Source organism: Panicum virgatum, chromosome 9N, assembly GCF_016808335.1.
Source record: "Panicum virgatum strain AP13 chromosome 9N, P.virgatum_v5, whole genome shotgun sequence".
NCBI classification, from domain to species: Eukaryota; Viridiplantae; Streptophyta; class Magnoliopsida; order Poales; family Poaceae; genus Panicum; species Panicum virgatum.
The window spans coordinates 13,813,945-13,837,007 of record NC_053153.1 but is presented as its reverse complement, the minus strand read 5'-3'; the positions used below and the strand labels follow the sequence as shown (position 1 = coordinate 13,837,007).

The 23,063-nt window shown below is 54.7% G+C and overlaps 1 protein-coding gene across 1 annotated transcript; it reads right to left on the bottom strand.

Annotated features, from left to right (window-relative positions):
• Nucleotides 1-517: 517 nt before the first annotated feature.
• On the bottom strand, nucleotides 518-21,954 carry LOC120688732 (cysteine-rich receptor-like protein kinase 10). The gene is made up of 7 exons (XM_039971113.1): nucleotides 21,105-21,954; nucleotides 20,803-20,988; nucleotides 2,638-2,759; nucleotides 2,291-2,501; nucleotides 1,969-2,206; nucleotides 1,707-1,869; nucleotides 518-993 (listed from the first exon to the last, which is right to left on the bottom strand). Exons 1-7 carry the CDS (start codon nucleotides 21,952-21,954, stop codon nucleotides 646-648), a joined length of 2,118 nt encoding a protein of 705 aa, XP_039827047.1. The 3' UTR covers nucleotides 518-645.
• Nucleotides 21,955-23,063: the final 1,109 nt, after the last annotated feature.

Below are 23,063 nucleotides of genomic sequence, written 5' to 3'. Positions count from 1 at the left end.
TGTACAATTTTTAAGGGAGTTGATCCGAACATATTTATATACACATATAAAAGTTTCTTTTTTTGGAAAAAAATTATATAGACACAAGTAAAATTTTTGTTGTGTTATCTGTAAGTATGTGTGAACCAATATATGTTATTGCTAAAAAATAGGAATCCTTTGAATGCTGACATGCCATGCCTGGAGTGGCAAGACACCTAGAATGAAGGACTAAATTAAGCTGTATGAAAAAGATCGAGGGTTGAAAGTTGAAACAGTTATTTTGGAAATTTTGAGATGAATTTGTTTTAATTCTATTAAAAGAAAATTAATCTTTCCTTTAATGTGCATTGATTTTCTACGGAAATGTAATCTACTTTTATCAACCGTTGGGGGGGGGGGCACCCCCCCTCCCCTCAGTTGCCAATGTTGGTTAGTGTATCAAAATTGTAACTAGAGATGTGCTGAAATTTGGTATCTTCAGGTACTAAATTGGCGGTATCCATTGGAATTTGGAACCTCTTAAGTACTGTAAAACCACTTTTTTTATAACGAATGTTGAGGTTGTAATATTGAAAGTAACAAGATCATTACAAGAAAGCTTCCATAAATTGACAAGAACAATTCTCCCCAGGGTCTCGTCTGCCCGTCTCTCCTTTTACCTGTCTATCTAGGCTGGAACTCCGATACAGACATTTCGTTGACAGAGAAAACAGCAGCAGCAGCTGCTGCACCTTGGCTGCCTGAACCTCCAGATACGTTAGGCCTTTCGCCGGAGCTCAATGTCTGGCCGTGCACAAAGGCGAACGCTGGCTTCGACGGCGCGGCAAAGCTGGAGGTTTGGGCGTGGAGCATGACGAGGACGTCCAGCATGGTCGGCCGGTCCGCCGGGTTCTCCTGCACGCAGAGGAGGCCGAGGTGGATGCACTTGAGCACCTCGCTCTCCGGGGTCTGCCAGTCCAGCGATGGATCCATGGTCTCCAACGCTGTCCCCTTGGACCAGTGATCCCATACCTAGCATGTAACAACATCACAGGATAGATTTTAGGGAAAAGTTCGGTTTACAACTTTATACTATCGCAAACGTATGTTTTTTCAACCTTAAACCACAAAACCGGATAAGATAGACCATTCAACTATCGAAATCGTACAAATTTGGCTCTTAGGGTGGTTTCGAAAATGATTTTCTATTTTTAAGAAAAATCAAAAAATTCTAATGAGATCTATAAAATCAAAACTAATTTATTTTAAAATAGAAAAATATGAAACTAGTATCAAAATTTTTCTAAAAATGTAATCTATCTATTATTGCTTTACTTGAATCTTATTTATTTAAAAATAATAGACATAACTACAAGCAACCAAATACTATGAACATAAGAAAATAAATTCAAATAAATGACAAGTACAACGTCAATAGATAGGTTACATTTTTAAAAAAAATTGATACCCATTACGTATTTTTTTGATTTAAAATGAATTACTTATGATTTTTTTAATTTAAATTTGAATATTTTTAATTTTCATAAAATGGAAAATCACCTTCTAACCCACCTAAAGGGCCAAATTTTCCTGATTTCGATAGTTGGATGGTCTATCTTATCCGGTTTGTAGTTTAAGGTTGAAAATCGGACTTTTGCGACAATTCGAGTGTAAACCATATCGTTGTTCCCATGATCTTGTTGTATTTCGTTTGAATCCAGAGGAAGAGAAGGACGACTACTCACGTAGCTCAGCATCGTGCTGGATCCTTCGTCTACCTCTGATTCAAAGCAGGCATCGGTGTTTCTCCTCCCGGTAACGATCTCCAGGACCAGGACTCCAAAGCTGTACACATCTAGCTTGACCGAAAGGTGACCCATGACTGCGTACTCCGGTGCCATGTATCCTCTGCAAGATCCAAAACAATGCTGTGGAATGCTGTTGGGAGGGATGGTTGATCCAGGAAGTTCATGCATGTTCTTGATGATGGAGTTTTATATTACTAACAGTGTCCCGACGACTTGGCTTGTGAGGCTAGTCGTCTTGTCGCCGCTGAAGAGCCTTGCCAGCCCGAAATCGGAGATCTTTGGGTTCATGCCGGCGTCCAGCAGGATGTTGCTGGCCTTGAGGTCACGGTGCACGACCTTGACCTGCGAGTCCTCGTGAAGGTACAGCAGGCCCCGTGCTGTTCCATAGATTACACGGTACCTTGCCTCCCATCCTAACAATGGACGCTTCTCAGGTGCTGCAGAAACAAGCATGCTAACTGCCATGACTAATTAGTGTTAACAAATATAATTATCCATGTTAGCTGTGCATCATTTTGTACCGAAGAGGAAGGTGTCCAGGCTTCGATTGGGCAGGTACTCGTAGACAAGCAGCTTCTCTTGTTCCTTCAAGCAGACGCCGTAAAGCTTCGCGAGGTTGATGTGCCGAAGCTTGGCGACCAGCAGCAGCTCGTTCTTCAACTGCTTCAGGCCTTGCGATGAGGCTTTGTCCAGTCTCTTCACGGCGATCTGCCGTCCATCGGGCAAGAACCCCTGAAAAACATTGTTCAGGTATCAGTACTACAGTTTATTTTGGGCATGATTCAATATCTTGCTTCTTGGAAATTTAGTTATAGAGGTCTTCTAAAATCTGAAAATATATATACATGTTTGAAGTTGTCCGGCTTACTTTGTAGACTGCACCAAAACCTCCATGCCCAAGCTTATTCTCTTCTGCAAAATTTGCCGTTGCCCTCCTCAACGTTGTCAGGTCAAAGAGAAGTGACCGGGAATCGTCCTCTTCTTCGGCATCTGCAAATAATAGAGGTGTTAATTAGTAATCCTTAGATGTATCTCCAACCCTTTTTATTTAAAGTTTCGTACTAATTATCCAAAATAGAATATAATTTTGAAGAAATAGTATAAAATTTTGAACTAAAGAGAATTGGAGGTGCACCTAGCTAAGAGTCACTAATTAACACCCCTAGAAATACATGCTTTGTTTTCATTTTCACTAAACTACGCTACTAGTTTTTGAAATCCCGTTTGCTTTAATTCTCTTTCCATTGTTCTATGTAATCTATCTTACTATTACTAATTGAAGGGTCCTTTTAAGCCTTCACGTGAAGCCACCTAGAATGCTAGGTGGACACTCTAAAAAATAGATAATGTTTCACAAAAATCAGAAAACATGTCTCAATCCGATAACTCCAATCATAATAGCCATTGGATCTGTTATCTTTTCTAATAAATTATCCACCTCTGTCATTATAAAAATAGACTAAAGTAACCCCCTAAACATGTATCTAAATTTCGGACCGCTGCCATTATAAAAAATCCTAAGTAACACCCTAACATTCGTGTAAATCACCAACCTATGTCATAATAAAAATAATGCAAATAACATTCTAAATTTGTATATAAATTATCTAATTATATCATTACTAAAAGTTAGGAGTATTAAAGTAACCATTTAAATCTGAATCTAAATTATAATTATAACAAAATATTACAGTGCACCCATGTAAAATTATAAATTACTATTTCTATCATTATTAATATATTATTTGTCGGGTATCATGATTAGGGGCACCCTAATCAGGGGACCCAATCACCTTTAAAACGCAAAACATATGTTAGGCAAACGGGCCCACGAAGGCCAACACTTCTTCCAATCCGAAGGAAAGGACTCAAAGAAGCCCAATCCACGGCCCAAGTACACAGTGCGGCCCGTCCGAGCCCCCTCAAACCCGCGGGGCAATCTCCGCCTTGCTCGAGGGCTCCCCGCCGAGACCCTCGACAGCACCCCACGTCTCCGCCTCGCTCGAGGCTAGCGAGCCTACCCCCAAGAAAGCGAATCGACTCCGCCTCGCTCGAGGCCACCCATCGGAGGAAAGGACAAATGGCCATCCACTCACCCGCCCGCCGTACGGAGGCATTAAATGCTAACAACTCCGCCGCAGCGCCCGGGTCAGATGGCGTCAGGCCACCACTCCGCACAGTGGCTGTGACCGGGGTCCTGTCCACCAACTCCGGTCACTGCTCAGCCATCCCCGGCACTGTGACGCCACTGTGGGAACCTGCGACGCACTGTGCGAACGTGTGCGGTGCTGCTCCAGCCGCTGTGCTGCCAACGCACCATCCTTCCCTCGTACTTTACCCTCCGCAGAACCCTCGAACGGCATGGGCACAACCCTCGGGCGTGGTCCGAACCTTGACCCGATCAAGACCCCGCCTGCAGGACCCTCGGAACGCCGCCACGTCGAACGCAGGGGACGATACCCTCTACAGGAGCCACCACGCCGCCCGCCGGAGCTGCCAGGACGCCGGCGCGATCTCCGCCAGGTCAGGACGCCGCCCAGGACAGCCGCACGCCCGCCGCCATGATCTCCAGTACCCCACAGTGTACTTCCTACAGTGGACATTCACTGTGTGCTCCCGATTCGGGGAGAGACGACGACTTCTTCCTCCCTCCGTACATGTACCTCGCCCCTCTTAGTGTCTATAAAAAGGAGGAGGCGGGCCTCTTCTACGCTCAGATGCCCTCATACGACCAACTCCCTTAGCTTCATTCGCTCACTCTCTCGATATTGGCACTCGCCCCAATCATCTAGCAGAGACTTGGGAGCTTCCCTCCCTTTCTCGCCTCGCTTGTACCCCCTACTACAGGCACCCCCGGTGCGGAATAGTACAGTGCACTTGCACATCTTTGCTGGACGTACAGCCCCGCGGCCGAAACCAGGATAAACCCGTGCGTTCCTGCGTTATCTTTCGCATCAACCATCCAGAGTGAGAGGCCACGCAGCATTTTATTAGTTGGTGCCGGACCGCCGGGTCAGGACACCGACAGTTGGAGCGCCGGGTAGGGGCACGCTGCGTGGCTTTTTGTCTTCATTCTCTCTTATTTCCTGGATGACGGACGAGACACACCCACTCCCGGCGGGCACAGTGCTTCGGTTTGGGAGCCTCAAGTTCGTCGCGATCGGCAGCGGTTTCGATATGGAGCTTCTCCCGCCCGAGGCCAACCCCGACACCCCGACTCCGTCGACCCGGCGCAACAAGCGCTCGGGCCAACGCGCGCGGCAAGCGCGCATGGAGCGGCACAGGGCGGCACGACTCCGCTCCCCCACGTGGGTTGAGGCTGACGTATCGCAGCCCAGCGTCGCAGCTAACGGCGTCGCCACTTCGTCACCATGTGCTCCGGCGCTATCTGTGCCACCACCGAATGCGGCCCCGGAGCCTCCCAAGGAGGGCGCGACTGCGCCGTCGCCCTTTCCCTTCGGGATGCGTAACACAGCTGCTACCTATGCTTCGTCGGTTAGCACCAGCATGAGCGCGTACGAGGACTTGACGGGTCACCACCTCCTCTCGATCCGCAACCTCATCGCGTCATCACCCGACGACTCCTACCCCGACACGGTGGGATCGATCGCCGATGACATCAACTTCTTCATGGACAGCTTCACGGCCACAGAGCGGGACTACTCCGGGCTCCGTGACCTCAATGCCTTCCGGTCATTTCAGTTCACGGCGGACTACTGCCTCACCTGCTCCGAAGACTCCAGCGGGGGGATTACGATCCCGCCTGGGAGTGCTTCATGGTCGAGCTGGCGGATGGGGTGGTTGACGAAGCGCCGAGCGACGACGGGAAATACTAGGAGCCCCCACCAGCGAACCAAGAGGTGGCGTCCCCTCCAAACCCCGCCGCTTCGTCAAGCTCGGCGGCGCGGCGGTGCAACTGGCGCAACTCACGGAGCTCGAAAAAAGGCTCGAAGAGGAGCGACGGCAGACACGACTGCTACGTAGCACGCTTGAGCAGGAGCGCACCGCGCATGGTGCGCGGGCTCAGGCGGCGGGGCGCGTCGCTCAGGAGCGGATCCTGGCCGACGACAATGTCGACAAATCGCTGGGACTGAAAAGGGCCAGCCAGAAGCTCGTCGCGGTGGCTTACCTACTCCAAGCCATGCCGGAGCCCTCTACGACCGAGGGACGCAACCTGCGCAATGAGGCGAAGGTGCTCATCGAGCAGGCTAAAGTGCAGCAGGCTGAGAGCTCTGTGTCTCGCATGCGCTCAGCGGTTTCGAAGGCCGGTGGGGCTGCACACCAGGGCCATGGGGCCTCAGTGCACACTCCGTCGGGAGGAAAGAGCAAGGCAGCCACGGTGGACGACGCAAGGGCACCCTCGGTGCATGATCGCATCAAGAAGCCTCCTGTGAGGGAGCGCCTTTACGATGCACATGGGCGCGCCGCCGACGGCGATGCCCGCAACATCATCAACGGGAGGAGGTACACCCCTCGACGGGGTGGCCGCTTCAACCCCGAGCACGACAGGGGCGTGTCATCAGAGCCTCCAGGCACCCGTGTGTTCAGTCGGGAGATTCGTACAACTCCCTTTCCCCCATGCTTTCACCAACCCACCACCCTCGTCAAGTACTCAGGAGAGACCAACCCCGCGGTCTGGCTCAACGACTACCGCCTGGCATGCCAGCTGGGTGGCGCAACGGACGACGCCGTGATCATCCGCAACCTTCCTCTCCACCTCGCCGACTCCACACGAACGTGGCTCGAGCATCTGCCCACGGACCAGATCCACGACTAGGCCGACCTAGTCAAGATCTTCGTAGGCAACTTCCAGGGCACTTACGTGTGCCCTGAGAACTACTGGGACCTCTGAGGGTGCTGCCAGAAGCCCAACGAGTCCCTGCGCGACTACGTTCGACGCTTCTCCAAGCAGAGCACCGAGCTCCCTAGCGTCACCAACGTTGAGGTCATCAACGCCTTCCTCGAAGGCATGACGCGCAGGAACCTGGTGCACGAGCTTGCACGAAGCCATCCCGCCAACATCAATGAGTTGTTCGATGCCGCCACCAACTACGCCGCCGGTGAGGAGGCAGTTGGTGCCATCTTCGACAACAAGGTGAACAAGTGCAAGGAGGATGCGCCCGCAGAGGGCAGCAACAGCAAGACCAAGGCCCCCGCCAAGAAACAAAAGTGGGGGAAGAAAGGAAAGAAGCCAGTCCCACCGAACCAACGCAGACAGAGGCAAGCGGAGGACTCCGACGAGGCCTTCGTCGCTTCCCCAGACCGTAAGGGCCCTCGACGCCCCCCTCGAGGCGGTGGCGGCCTGTTTGATGATATGCTCAAGACGCCGTGCCCTTACCACAAGGGCTCAGTCAACCACGCCCTCGAGCAGTGTGAGATGCTCTGCTAGTACTACAATCGCATCGTGAATCGTGACAAGGATAAGAAGAAGGATGCTGGCGACAAGGGTGGAGACGGCGAGTTCCCCTCGGTGGAGAACGCCTTCTTCATCTTCGGAGGGCCGATGGCGAACATGATCTCCCGGCAGCGCAAGCGCGAGTGCCGGGAAGTTTTCTCCGTCACCAAGGCCACGCCATCCTACCTCGACTGGTCGGAGGACACCATCTCCTTCGGCCGCGAGGACCACCCCGGCTACGTTCCGAATCCTAGACAGTACCCACTCATTGTGGACCCTATCATCGGCAACACCCGCTTCTCCAAGGTGCTCATGGACGGGGGCAGCAGCCTCAACATCATGTACGCCAACACCTTGGAGCTCATGGGGATAAGCTTAGACAAGCTCCACCCCAACAAGTCGCCGTTCCACGGCGTTGCGCCTGAAAGTAATCGGGTGCTCTAGCCTAAGAGGGGGAGGGGGTGAATTAGGCACTAATAAAAACTTTGACCTATGGCTCCAACTAGTTTGCACAAAACTTAAACTAAAACAAGCTATCTAGATGTGCAACTAGGTTGTTCTAGTGTGAAACCCCTACCCCAAAAGAATTATGCATCCTATAGCCTTTCCTAACAAGAAACTACTCTATGAAAGTAAAGGCACAAAGGTTGCAAGTAATAAATGCGGAAGCTTAAAGAGCGGGATAGGAGATAGCAAACTCTTGACGCGGGTGTTTATCCCGTGGTTCGGTTAGCCACAAAGGCACACCTACATCCACGTTTTTGTAGCATTCACTAAGAGTATTGCTACTCGGCCACCAAGTCTCTTCCGTGAACACAATCACGGTCACCTTGGCCCCGAGTTCCACTAAGGAGCTTCTCCACAAAGGATGGGGGTCTCCACGTCCCCCGCACAAAGATGTCGTTGCCGCTCCACACCAAGTCGGAGGGTCGATGACGTTGCCGGCGAGCTTCACGCTCCAAGGTGCCGGCGCACCACACTCTTGTTTTGGTTCGCTAGTGAACCACAGCACAAAGGCTCTAAGCCTTGCAATCTCACTCACTAAGAGATAATCCTTTACACAACACTCTCAAAGTGTGCTAAGGGATAAGGATGTGATCTTGATGCTTTTGTATGGCTTGGAGATGTTCTTGGGTGTGTGTGGGATGTCCAGCAACTCCAGCAATCTTCAAATGGCCGGGGTGAGGCGTATATATAGGCCACCAAGTCTTGTAGCCATTGCTCCAACGGCCAGCTGAAATTCTGCGTATCACCGGAAGAACCGATGCCTCTGACAGGGGTAGCGTCGGTTCTTCCGGTCACTCATAAACCGAAGTAGCCGTTGAAGTCCTGACAGCTGATGCATTGACCACCGGTTGAACCGATGCTTTGTTCCGATGCATCACCGGTTCATCCGGTGCTTAAGAATCTTCTCCTGACAGCTGACGTCATTACACCAATGGTATGCACCGATGCTTCACCGGTTCAACCGGTGCTGAAGAATCTTCTCCTTGGGTCTTGACATCGTCTCTGGAACATAGGACGCCCAAAGCACTGATGCCCCCTTTTTGACCCGTCGGTTCAACCAGTGCTTAGGCTGACTTGGCTTTGATTCCCTTCTGCACCAAACTTCATAGCGCCGGTTCTTCCGACAAGCGTCGGATGCACCGATGCTTAGGCATCGGTTCTTCCGGTGCTCCTGATCCGAAGAGCGGAACCCCCGTAGGGGCGGCCCTTCGGGCCTTGCTACGCCTATCTTCTCTTTCTTTTTGTCATCACTTGAACCTAAAAGTCTAAGAATGATCATCTTAACAATCATATTAGTCCAAGTGTTGTGTTGTCATTCGATCACCAAAATCACTCGAAATGGCATAAATGGTGCCATGTTCGTTACAGCGTCGGGGAAGCGAGTCCAACCCCTCGGCCAGATCGACCTGCCCGTCTGCTTCGGCACGGCGGCCAACTTCCTTTGAGGTGCTCACCATTGAGGTGGTGGGGTTCCGGGAAGCCTACCACGCCATCCTTGGGCGTCCCTGCTACACCAAGTTCCTGGCGATCCCCAACTACACCTACCTCAAAATGAAGATGCCAGGACCGAAGGGTGTCATCACCATCGGCTCGTCGTTCGAGCACGCCTACGAGTGCGACGTCGAGCACACTGAGGCTCTGGTGCTCGACTAAGCCCTCGCCGCACAGTTGCAAGTAATGGTTGAGGAGGCCATAGACTCCAAGCAGTGGCACGCGGGCAGCTTCGAGTCTGCCGAGGGTACCAAGGATGCCCCCTTGACCCAAAGACCCCCGACGGCAAGGCACTAAAGATCAGCGCTACCCTCAACAGCAAATAGGAAGTGGTGCTCATCGACTTCCTCCATGCCAACGCTGACATCTTCGCGTGGAGCCCCTCGGACATGCCTGGCATCCCGAGGGAGGTCGCTGAGCACTCCCTCAATATCCTGCCGAACTCCAAGCTGGTCAAGCAACGCCTGCGGTGCTTCGACGAGCTCAAGCGACGGGTGATCGGCGAGGAGGTGCACAAGCTTTTGGAGGCCGGATTCATCAAGGAGGTATTCCATCCTGACTGGCTAGCTAATCATGTATTAGTTAAGAAAAAGAGTGGGAAATGGAGGAAGTGTGTAGACTACACTAGTTTAAATAAAGCATGTCCTAAAGTTCCCTTTCCTTTGCCACGTATTGATCAAATAGTCGATTCAACTGCGTGATGTGAACTTTTATCCTTTCTTGATGCATATTCCGGTTATCATCAAATTAAAATGGAAGAGTCCGACCAGCTCGCGACTTTATTTATCATCCCTTTCGGCATGTACTGCTACATCACGATGTCCTTTGGCCTTAGAAACGCTGGAGCCACATACCAGCGATATATGCTCCACATGTTTAAAGACCATATCGGGCGGACTGTAGATGCGTATGTCGACGATATTGTTGTGAAATCCAGTAAGGCGGATGGCCTGGTAGCCGATCTCAGGATCGCGTTCGATTGCCTTAGGGCTAAGGGGGTGAAACTCAACCCCGAGAAGTGCGTGATCGGAGTCCCTCGAGGCATGCTCTTGGGCTTCATTGTCTCCCAGCGGGGCATCGAACCCAACCCTGAGAAAGTCTCAGCCATTATTCGGATGGGACCAATCCGAGACCTAAAGGGGGTGCAGAAGGTCATGGGCTGCCTAGCGGCCCTCAGCCGATTCATCTCACGCCTCGATGAGAAAGACCTGCCTCTGTATCGGCTCCTAAGGAAATCCGAATGCTTTTCGTGGACCCCCGAGGCCCAGGAGGCCCTTGACAAACTTAAAGCATCACTCACGAGCGCTCCAATCCTAACACCACCAATGGGCGGCGAGCCCCACTACCTATACGTGGCAGCCACGACTCAGGTCGTCAGCGCAGCCATCGTTGTGGAACGACAAGAGGAGGGACACGCTATGCCGGTCCAGAGGCCGGTGTACTTCATCAGCGAAGTGCTATCCGAAACCAAGACGCGATACCCTCAGATCCATAAGCTGCTCTACGCTGTGATCCTGGCTCGGCGCAAGTTGCGCCACTACTTTGAGGCCCATCCCGTCACCATGGTCTCGTCCTTTCCCCTCGGGGAGATAGTCCACAATCGGAAGGTCACGGGTAGGATTGCCAAGTGGTCAGTGGAGCTGATGGGAGAAACTCTCACCTACGCCCCTCGAAAGGTGGTAAAATCTCAGATTTTGGCAGACTTCATAGCCAAGTGGACCGACACTCAGCTGCCCCCACCTCAGATTCAAGCAGAACATTGGCTCATGTACTTCGACGGGTCAGTGATGAAGACCGGCGCAGGCGCGGGCCTGCTATTCATCTCAACCCTTGGAGAGCACATGCGATACGTGGTGCGCTTGCACATCCCGGCGTCGAACAACATGGCGGAGTACGAGGCCCTCCTCAGCTGCCTCCGCATCGCCATTGAGCTTGGCATCAAATGTCTCGACGTCTGAGGAGACTCCCAACTCGTCATCGACCAGGTGATGAAAGAGGCTAGCTGCCATGACGAGAAGATGGAGGCGTACTGCAATGCAGTGCGTAGCCTCAAAGACAAGTTCGACGGGCTCGAGCTTAACCACATCGCGCGCAAGTACAACGAAGAAGCGGCGAACTGGCCAAGATCGTGTCTGGGCGGACCACCGTTCCCCCGAATGTTTTCGCCCGTGACCTCACCAAGCCATCCGTCGACTTCAAGAATCATGCGGAAGCCATCAGAGCAGCACCCAAACTCTCGGGGGCTGCGACAACGGAGCCATCAGCCAAAGACCCCTCGACGGAGGAGTTCGAGGCCTTGGACACTGACATCGAGACCTCCTCTGTGGATGAGGCTGAAGCAATGGAGATCGACGAGGTCCCGCCTTCGCGAGATTGGCACACCCAGTACCTTGACTGGATGATTCGAGGGGTTCTACCCTTGGACCGCGCTCAGGCGCGACGCATTGCTAGGCGGGCCAAGTCCTTCGTTCTGATCTACGATGAGCTGTGCAAGTGTAGTCCCTCGGACATTCTGCAATGATGCATCCCCATTCCTGAGGGCAAGGAGCTGATGCGAGACATTCACGCCGGCATCTGTGGTCACCACGCTGCGCCGCACACCCTCGTGGGCAACACATTTCGATAAGGCTTTTACTGGCCCACCGCGGTAGCCAACGCCACCAATGTCATGTGGACCTGCGAGGGCTGCCAGTTCTATGCTCGAAAGACGCACCTTCCGGCACATGCTCTACAGACCATCCCCATCACATGGCCGTTCGCCGTGTGGGGACTGGACCTCGTTGGCCCGCTGCAGAAGGCGCCCGGGGGCTTCACCCACTTGTTGGTAGCAATCGAAAAGTTCACCAAGTGGATTGAGGCTCGACCCATCAGCAAGATAAAGTCCGAGTAGGCTATTCTATTCTTCACCGATATTGTCTTCAGGTTCAGGGTCCCAAACTCGATCATCACAGACAATGGCACCCAGTTCACGGGCAAGAAATTCTTGGCATTCTGCGACAACTATCATATACGCGTGGATTGGTCGGCTGTGGCGCACCCATAGACGAATGGCCAAGTGGAGCGTGCCAACGGCATGATCCTGCATGGCCTCAAGCCGAGGATCTTCAACAAGCTGAACAAATTTGGCCGAAGGTGGCTCGCAGAGCTACCCTCGGTTATCTGGAGCCTGAGGATGACCCCAAGCAGAGCCACAGGCTTTACCCCGTTCTTCCTCATCTATGGCTCCGAGGCCATGCTCCCCACAGACTTGGAGTACGGGTCGCCGAGGCTCAAGACCTATCAAGAATAGCAGAACCAGCAAGCCCGCGAAGACTCGCTAGACCAAGTGGACGAGGCTCGAGACGTGACGCTCCTAAACTCAGCACGTTATCAGCAGTCTCTATGAAGATACCAAGCACAGAGGATCCGGCGTCGAGACCTCAACAAAGGGGACCTAGTGCTGAGCCTTTGACAGGGCAACAGGGGACACCACAAGCTCTCACCGCCATAGGAAGGCCCATACATCGTCGCTGAGGTGCTCAAGCCCGGCACGTACAAGTTGGCGAACGAGAACGACGAAGTCTTCACCAATACTTGGAACATCCAGCAGCTATGTTGCTTCTATCCTTAGATTTCTAAGCTATTTGTACATCGCTTGTACTCACATTTAAAATTTCCCGAAGCAATAAAGAGTATGCTTTACTTATTTATCTTTGGAAACTTTCCGAACCCTTGGGGGCTCGGACACGCACGAACACTGAGGTACGTTCGGCTTTACCCTCGGCAAAGCCAAGCCTACCACGGGGGCCACTACGGGGGGAACCCCCGAACGTCCCCAAAAACGCCAACATTTTTTCGAAAAATTTCCGTATCCAAGTTTCTCGTATACTTAGAAAGGTAGACGCAAGGCATAAACGACTACGAAATGGGATCGGCCGAGCCGTGGGACCGCCTACACCTCCGAGATACGGCATCCCCACTCACCTCCCTACTCCCAAGCCGTTTGTGAACGCAAAACATTCTCGCCAAAACTTATCTAAGACGTATACGAGAACACGGAAATAAAGTAGAAAAAACGAGGGCTCGAACGCACAAGGCCTCGATCGGCCACACTGTCGATATACAATAACCAGTTTTCTCGCTTAGAAACAACTACGATAAAATACTAACTTATTTACATGGGCTTCGAGGTCCAGACCTCCTACAGGTTGCCTTCCCGCCCCTACGGATCTTCAACGGTGTCGAATTCGGCTATGGGGGGGGGGGATGTCATCTTTGAGCTTCCTGGCCTCGACGGCGGCGTCGGCGTCATCCATGGCGGCCGACGCGGCGTCTACACCGATGGCGGACGCAAACGATGTACCCCGATGACACCCTCTCGAGGTCCATATCATAGTGGGTCGAGGCCACGACGAGGGCCGTTGAATGTCGAGGCGGAAGGTGCTTTTGATGTGCTCGGCCACCTGACCGCCTAGCGATCGCAGGCGGCTGGCCACCGAGCTAACAGATAAAGCCCCCTCCCCCTCGAGCTCCTGGCACATGGCTACAGCGGCCTGCTCCAGGCCTGCGTACTCGTTTTGCACCGCCATGAGCGCGCCATGGACAGCCTCCTTCGCCGCAGTCTCGTCCGCCACCGCTTTCCTCAGCTCTGAACGAGGAAATAAAGATAAGCCTCAAGCAAACCGAGAATTGACTTAAGCAAAAACCTCATACACTCACCTCTGATATCTCCTTGCGCCTCCTCCAGCCGAGTCAGCGTGGCGTTCGCCTGCGCCTGGAGTGTGGACAAGGAGTCCTCCTTCTCCTTGAGGGCAGCCTCCACGCTCCGAGCGGCCGCCTCCTACTTAGCAAGGGCGGTATCCCTCTCAGTGAGGGTCGCGGAGAGCGTGGCGATGGTCGCCTTCTCGCGTTGGAGCTCGGCCTCCTTGCCTTGGAGTTCGGCCTCCTTCCGCTGCAGCTCGGCAGCCTACGCCTCGACCTCCTGGTCCTTCCGCTCTGCCGCAGCCCTCTGGGCATTGCGCTCACTGGCAGCCTGCGCCAGCTCCTCCTGCGCACATTGGCGCACCCCCAGGTCGGTCACCAAGGTGTTGGCCTCGATCGTTCGAACGACCAAACTGGCATTGTACTGCCCAAGCCAGCACACCTGGAAGTACAACCGGGCTAGCTCGGTGCTTTTGTTGCGCGAGATTTCCCTCAGCCACTGCAAGCGGAGGAGCATGAGTGGAACACACAAAAATAAGATAAAAAACGAGCAATTCCCAGAGGAAAGTATTTACCTTGCTGTTACGAAAATCCATCTTCTGATGGAGCTGGAAGGCGCAGTCGAGGGCATTTTGGATCTGAGTGCCAATGTCGTACTGCGCCTTCCAGTGCTCCTCCTCCTCCTGCTCGTTACGAAGAAATTTCGAGGGGACCCCGAACTGAACGATCGCATAGTTGGCCCCATGACCGGGCCCCTCGGATATCCCTGCGCCGAGGCCCCTCGGATGTCCCTGCGCCGAGGATATCCTCGGAGGAGAAATAAACTCGGCAATCCGAGCGACAGTACTGGTCGCAGCAGCAGGATCGATGTCCCTCGAATCCCCGTACTCATCGCTGCTTAGCGGCAGCTCCACCACCAGCTCAATGTTCTCCGGCACCGTTTGCGTCGTCGCCGCTGCAGCAGCACCCTCGTCCCCGGCCTACGCGGGCTCCGGGACGCGGATCTCTTCCACCACCGGCGCCCTTGGCGCCGACTCCACTTCCATCACACCCTCCTATGGGGGCGAGGACCTCCCCCGCTCTTTGGCTGGCGGGGCACTCCTGTGCTTCCCCACCAGCTCCTCCTCCTCTCCTCCTCCTGCTTCCGGCTGGGCTACGCTGCCCGCTCTGCCCTCGCTGGCTTCGACATCCGGCCGGGCGGCGCTCTCCGTGCCGCCCCGGGCGGCCTCCTCCTCGGCGCCGGCCCGGGCGGCCGCCGCAGCGCCGCTCTAGCCGGGGTCATTTTCGCCCTCCCGTGCTCGGGCCTGTTGGGCCGACAGGGCCCCCCGAGCCACCGCCTCTCGGAGCTTTACAGCCTCTGCCTCTATGGCTAGGTCCCCTCCGGTCAGGGGCTGCGGTGCCGAATGCGGCATCGCATGCACCCTGGTCTTGAGGGCCTTGGTCGGCATGAGGCGGGCCGCATCCTTGGTGGTGGCTAGGGCTAGAAAAATAGCTCGAGGCTCGCGAGCTAGCTCGAGCTCGCTTTGGCTCGGCTCGACTCGGAGCAGCTCGTGAGCCTCCAACGAGCTGAACCGAGCATACTTCTCAGGATCACAAAAATGATGAGCCGAGCCGAGCCGGCTCGCGAGCTCAGTTCATTGAGGCTCATAATGGCCCATAAACTAACCTGTGGTGTGACAATATCAATATTAATCTCTATCTATGCTTAACATGATTATTATTTATTGATTACTTTCAACATATGTATAAGCTTTATATATATATGCACTAGCCGAGCCTCCTCAGCGAGCTCGCCAAACTGCCAAGCCGAGCCGAGCTCGGCTCGCTCATGCATCGAGCCTAGCCGAGCCGAGCCGAGCTGGGCTCGGCTCAGCTCATTTCCAGCCCTAGTGGTGGCCCTGTAGCAGGGCAGACGGGGAGGAAAATGCTGAAGCCAGGGGGATTGGAGAGTTGGGTAAACGAATACGAAGAAGAAAGCAGAGATCACTTACTCTGACCGGGCGCTCATGCTGCGTTTGCCCGTGCCACTCCTCCGGGCCCGCGGCACGCTGACGCCTCCCAATGACTGGCCTGAGGCCGTCGCCCTCGGATCGGCCTGAAGCCTTGGGTCCTTCCGAGCAGCCGTTTCCGCGCTTGCTGTGGACCCCCCGCCGCCAGTCGACGCCATGGGCGCGGGAGTCCGCCTACCCGGCGCCGGCGAGGGCAACCTCTGCCCCGTTGGCGGTGCAGGCGATCTCCTGCCCACGGCCGGCGCGGGCGACCTCTGCCCCGCCGCCGGCATGGGCGACCTCCGCTTCATCCTCGCCACGGGCACCACCACCAGTGACCCTGGCGCGAGCCTTGCCTCGCCCAGCGCCATTGACGAGCCCTCGACGCCTGCCCCTCGATGGGCTTGCGGGGGACTCGCGCCCGTCACCACCTCGAAGTCATCAGACTCCAAGAAATCGAGCCCACAGGATGAGGAATCCTCCTTCTCGGTGGACTCGGGCGTGGGCGGCCGTGGGGCGCCCTCCATTTGCACTATCATGCACGCCTTATCGTGCTTCTCCTTCTTATCCCTCTTCCTGGCAGCGACCTCTTTTGCTGCATCCTTCTTCTTCACTGCCTCTCCGTGCAGGCGGTTGGCTTGGCGAGCCTCCGGGATCGGGGCTTCGAGACGTAGCCTTTGCGGCTCAGTCCCTGCAAACGTGATCGAATCAGGAGCAAGATGTGGGAGAAGGAACATCACAAAATTGACAACAATCGGAAACCAAACTCACCAGAGTGATGTACCCCTTCTCGGGGCGCATCTTGATCTACCAGAGATCCGCGGAGTTGGAGGGGAATTGCGCCACCGTGCTCCTCGCCCTCCGGGCCGCAACATCGTGGGAGAGCAGCTCATTCGACGTCCTCGAACCCTCGGACGTGGCTTCGGGGGTGAGCTCGAAGATCGGCAGCATCCTCTCCACGAGAGGGATCACCCTCTGCCGATGGAAATTCGCGATGACGGCAGTCACCGTCAGCCCTTTCTTACTACAGTGCGTTGGTGAACGCCTCGAGCCTGGCCTACTGCTTTGCGGGCGACACCCCCAGTTCCACTTTTCCGGCCTCTCTCGGTGCACCTTGTTGGTGAACGCTGGGAGCCGCTGGTCATCGTTACGCAGGTAGAACCACCCTTGGGTCCACCCGGCATTGTTCGTGGTCATCTTGTAGGAGATGTACATGTTCGCCCGCTGCGTGCGCAAGTGGAGCATGAGACCACCAGTGCGGGCGTATCTCTTCGACTGGCCCTGGACGTTGTCGATGTAGAGCTCACCGCGGAACAGGTGGATCTACAGATCCCAGTGCGCTTCTATCCCTAGGTAACGCTCGCAGAGGGCGACGAAGACCGCCGCCTGCGAGATGGAGTTGGGGCCGAAGTTGTGTAGCTCCACCCCGTAGTAGTCACAGAGCGCGCGGATGAACCTGCCGACGGGGACGCCATACCCCCGCTCATGGAGCCGCACGAGGCTCCCGATGTAGCCGCTTGGGGGATTCGGCTCGATCTCCTCCAGCCATGACGGATTGGTGTTCAGCGGCAGGAGCCTCTCGGCGACCAGCCCCTCCAAGACCACCTCGGTGGCGGAGGATCTCCCCCACGGCAGCGGCTCCTCAATCTGCGCCATCGCTTCAAATCGGTGGGAAGCACTGGAAACAAGCTCAAACGATGGCTAAGGTGCAATCTCTCCTCTTCTTCTTCCTCCTCTCACTCTTGGCTCTGGGCTCTGAATGCAGGGGAGGCGGAGAAGGTAGGGGAGGCGAGAGCAAAATGGTCAGATAAGCCCGATCGATACCCCCTTCCCCGCTTTTATCCAACACAACGGGCGGATTCGCCGCCGCGGCCCCAAATTTACCGCATTGAATGTGGTAGATTTTGCTGCCACCGACAACCGGGCCCCATGACCGCGGAGGCTCCACGCGCGCACTCGGTAATAATTACGACACGGTAACCGACAGGGCGCGGTAGGACTATAGCGTCGTCCCGTCCGCCAGCCACCGCCCACACCTCTCCGCCTACCTGAGGCAACCGCCTGAAAAGGCGCGCCCGCACCGCACCGCGCGTACTGGGCCACGTCACCCACGATCGGCGGGAGACCCGCGCGTGACAGGCAACTCCACACCGTTTAGCGAACTGTTACGGAATATTCCCTCCGGGGATTCCTTACCGTCGAAGGAATTCGATTCCGAGGCCTTACTGATCAGGGGATCGAAGCCCGGCCGGTCGAGGGTTCGACATGCGCCCCAGATCGCCAGAGTCAGGGACTGCATGGGCGTGCCATACAAGCAACCCTCGAACGTGGAGTTCGAGACGTCCCACGCAGTGTTCGAGGCCGGTCGAGGGTGCCTAGCAGGTGGATCCCATTGAGGGAGAGCATCGAGCCCTCGGACCCTATCGAACGGGTCCGAGTCCCGCCTAGCGAACCTTTGCGAGTGCTTTATGCGACGTGTTCCTGGACCGCAAGCCGACCCTTATCGAACAGGACACGGACGTCCACTTGAACTACCCGACAACAGCTCACTGAAGCAACCTTGGCTCGCGGGCCAGGCATGGGTAGCATGGCGCGCTTCACCCCTCCTCCCTGCGGAAGGGCGACAAGGGTCTTAACGAAAATTCGAGGGTCCCCTGAACGCCTTCACGCAGGCCAGGGCTCGGGGGCTCCTCGCGCACCGCGGCTCAGGCTGCACCCTCGAATGAATCTGCCACCGTCGATTGTGCTATCCCATGTGTTTAACGAGCCTCTCGCGCTTACACGCGCCTGCTAGATTGCTCAACAGAATCACAGGCCGCTGTACCAGCACGAAAAACGCCAAGGCCGGCTAAAAGGAATGCCAAGGCCGGGTGAAAAGGAAGCTGGGCAGTCGCCCCAATCAATCAACCATGCAGGGCGACGTTTATAGTCCTTGGACGAGTGCAAGCACTCCTCCAAGGCCTCGGGGGCTACACCCGCGGGTGCGCTGACGCGCCCCCACGGTGGAAACTTCACACATTTGAGGATCAAAATCCTCCGCAGACTAGCTCGGACTCTCCCATCAGCACGATGGCGACACCCCCAGCGGCAACGCCATAGTGCCCGAGGCGACTATGATCTGTATAGACAACTCGGAGTGACCTCCCCACTGCTTCTCCAACAACGAACCTCGATCTTGGACCAATCTCCTCCGACAACACTCGCCGGGGCACCGTCACACCTCTGGCAGGCTAAGACCCCCACGGTCAGCACCCGAGTCACACCCTCGAGGGATCAAGCCTCTGCAGGGCTGATGCTCAACCCTACAAAGGCTCAGGGGCTACTGTCGGGTACCATGATTAGGGGCACCCTAATTAGAGGACCCAATCACCCTTAAAATGCAAAACATATATTAGGCAAATGAGCCCACGAAGGCCAACAGTCTCCTTCCAATCCGAAGGAAAGGAAAGGACTCAAAGAAGCCCTATCCACAACCCAAGTACACAGTGCGGCCCGTCCGAGCCCCATCAAACCCGCAGGACAATCTCTGCCTCGCTCGAGGGCTCCCCGCCGAGACCCTCGACAGCACCCCACGTCTCCGCCTCGCTCGAGGCCACCCCTCGGAGGAAAGGACAAACGGCCATCCGCTCACCCGCCCACCGTACGGAGGCATTAAATGCTAACAACTCCGCCGCAGTGCTCGGGTCAGACGGCATCAAGCCACCACTCCACGCAGTGGCTGTGACCGGGGTCCTGTCCACCAACTCTGATCACTGCTCAGCCATCCCCGGCGCTGTGGCGCCACTGTGGGAACCTGCGACGCACTGTGCGAATGTGCGCGGCGCTGCTCCAACCGCTATGCTACCAACTCCCCGTCCTTCCCTCGTACTTTCCACTCCGCGGAACCCTCGAACGGCATGGGCACGACCCTCGGGCGCGGTCCGAACCTTGACCCGATCAAGACCCTCGCCTGTAGGACCCTCGGAATGCCGCCACGTCAAACACAGGGGATGGTACCCTCTAAGGAGCCACCACGCCGCCCGCCGGAGCTGCCAGGACGCCGGCGCGATGTCCGCCAGGTCAGGACGCCGCCCAGACAGCCACACGCCCAGCGCCATGATCTCCAGTACCCCACAGTGTACTTCCTACAGTGGACATTCGCTGTGCGCCCCCGATTCGGGGAGAGACGACGACTTCTTCCTCCCTCCGTACATGTACCTCGCCCCTCTTAGTGTCTATAAAAAGAGGAGGTGGGCCTCTCATACGCTCAGACGCCCTCATACGACCAACTCCGTTAGCTTCATTCGCTCACTCTCTCGATATTGGCACTCGCCTCAATCATCTAGCAAAGACTTGGGAGCTTCTCTTCCTCTCTCGCCTCGCTTGTACCCCCCCTACTACAGGCACCTCCGGTGCGGAATAGTACAGTGCACTTGCACACTCTTGCTGGATGTACGGCCCCGCGGCCGGAACCAGAATAAACCCGTGCATTCCTGTGTTACCTTTCGCATCAACCATCCAGAGTGAGAGACCACACAATATTTTACTAGTTGGTGCCGGACCGCCGGATCAGGATACCGACATTATTTAAATTATTATTTATATAAAAATGCTACCCAATATGTGTCACCATGTATTCATATACGGTGGAAGGGATAAGAATACCAATTCACAAACAAATGGTTCAATAAAATACATATCACACACATGGAGGTGTGATGCAAAATGAAATCTATTGCAACTAGATAATGAAAAATATGTATTTTAAGTATGTGTTAGAATAATTAATTGAAAAAGAGGACGTGAGATAGATAATTATACTTATTAGTTATAAACCTTATTTTTATATTAATTATAATTAGCCTATGTGAGAGCACGAGTTGATAGGTTAGTGTTGCTAAATGTAAGTGCAGAAGCTGGAGTTGACTGTTGCACTTGAGATTGAAGAATGGGAAGAACATGCTTCCTTCGGAACACGACACAAGCAACTCACATTGCTTTACTTGGGCTTTTCTCCAGAGGAAGACGATGAACGCGGACAAAAGGACGACTCCTAGGACGACGCCGAGGACGATGGCAGCTGCTGACGCTGCAGTTACAAGTGGACACGGTGCAAAGTGATGAGAAAGCGTAGACTTTCCATGGTTAACGGCAAATTGACTTCTCCAAGTCGTCGAAAATTATTCGCAGATACTTCCAAGGCAGTTGTTGATCGCAGCGTGACTCGGTCGTGAAACACCATCGGCCTCGTTGGCATGTTGCCACAGAAATTGCTCAGGAAATCTGGTAGCTTACCGTCGTTCCGGCCAGGCGCACCCGCCGGAGCCGGCGTCGACGGCGGCGCGACGAGCTTCACCACCGGGCTGCTGCCGTAGAAGGGGAACACCTCGTACCTAAGGTTGCACCACACCAGGTTGAACTGCGCGCCGGAGGTGCCGTAGAACACGGCCGGCATCTCGTCCCTGAGCCTGCCGAGGCACCCCAGGCACGCCTCCGGCGCGTGGTCCGGCGTGCACTGCACCAGCCCGTAGATGTTTCGCACCACGGCGAAGTCCGTCGTCGTGAACCCCTGGGCGGAGGTCATCACCCCGGCGGCGTACCGCGACGTGGAGTTGTGCGCCGCCCAGTCGGACAGCGCGCCGACGAGGTCGGCCGCGAGCCCGACGAACCTGCCGGGGTCGCCGGTGATGTTGACCTCCAGGTTCAGGCCGTACTGCACCGGCGCGGCGGGGTCGTCCGGGCTGGCCAGGAAGTCCTCGTCCGAGTACCGGAGGAGGCACCGGTCGTAGTAGACGGAGACGTCCTTGATGCCGCTGCAGTTGACGAACGCGACGCCGGGGGCGAGAGCGAGGCAGGACGCGCAGCTGGTGCCGTTGACGTCGCCGCGGCAGAGCGCGAGGCCCCACACCTGGTCCGGCCCGCGGCCGGCCGCGCCGGTGGCGAAGCCGACCGTGGAGTTGGACGCGTCCGCGGACAGGGAACCCAGGAGCGCGACGACGTTGGAGTGGTAGGTGGAGTTGAGGGCGTAGGAGTTGTCGCTGTTGCACAGCAGGTTCATGAGGTTGAAGCCTTCTTGGCTCCGCCCGGGGTGGGGGTGGGCGGAGAAGAGAGCTAGGAGGAGAAGGAAGGAGACCATGGCGTCCATGGTTTGGTCGCTGATTGCAGCAGGGGAGCTCCGCTTCACCGGATTAATTGTTTACGTACTATCTACTAGTCCGTAGTTACAAGGTACAATATGACTTTCAGTTTGTATTCGAGAAAAGTCCATTTTGCCCCTCTAACTTGTCACCGAGCTAAGAAAAAAAGCCTAACTCAAAAAGTGGACATTATAAACCCTCACCTCCTCAAAACCATTTAAATAACCCCTCTGCAACAGTTCAGAGTAGATTTGAAGGCGGTTTTACTGATATGGTACATATGAATCTAATTTGTCACTATATTTTACACGCTCTTATCGCTCGTCCCACTACCCCTCCCCTCGCCACCATCTCTCTCTCCCTCTCCACCCGTTGACGAACCCTAGCCCGTCGAGGCAACGAGAGTGGCGGCAACGGACCTCATGCGATGAGGGGTGGAGGCAACCTCGATGTGGGCGGAAGCGGCGGAGTTGGAGAGGGAGGATAGGCCGGAGAAGACAGCCACGAAGGCCACGGTGACTGTGGCCGCAAGCGCCGCAGTGTTGGCTGGGAGGTCCTCAGGGAGCAGCATGGGGGCTCTACCAGCCATGACGCACACAGCGATCGCGAGCCTGGCGGAAGCTGTCGTGCGCGTCTTTGCTCTACCACAATCGCTGCCTGAAGACAGTCAATGCTGTACGATTACAATCATAACACTGTGACTATATATATATTGTCTATTCTACACACAGATTGTTGAATAGTATTCAACGCATCAGAGTAACATTCTCATGATATTTACTGCTGCAACAGAAGGTCTTGCTACAATAAATACACAATAATGTGTCACATCATAATTTCTGCCCACTTTCAGTGCACATTAATTACGCATTCTCTTCTCCCCTTATTTCTCTCACATACTTGGTTGCAACCTTCCTTATTTTTTTTTTTATAAAAGTTCTACATACAAGCGTAATTCTTGGTTTATAGTGTGTGGTTGGAATAAATTTTTTCACGTTAATGCACTTGAAATATATGGAATATAACTTGTAAGCTTGATTTACACTAAAATTACTACAATCAAGTTAATGTGCTTGGAGTATATGGTACAAGTGCCGAGAAGTTTGAGCATGATATG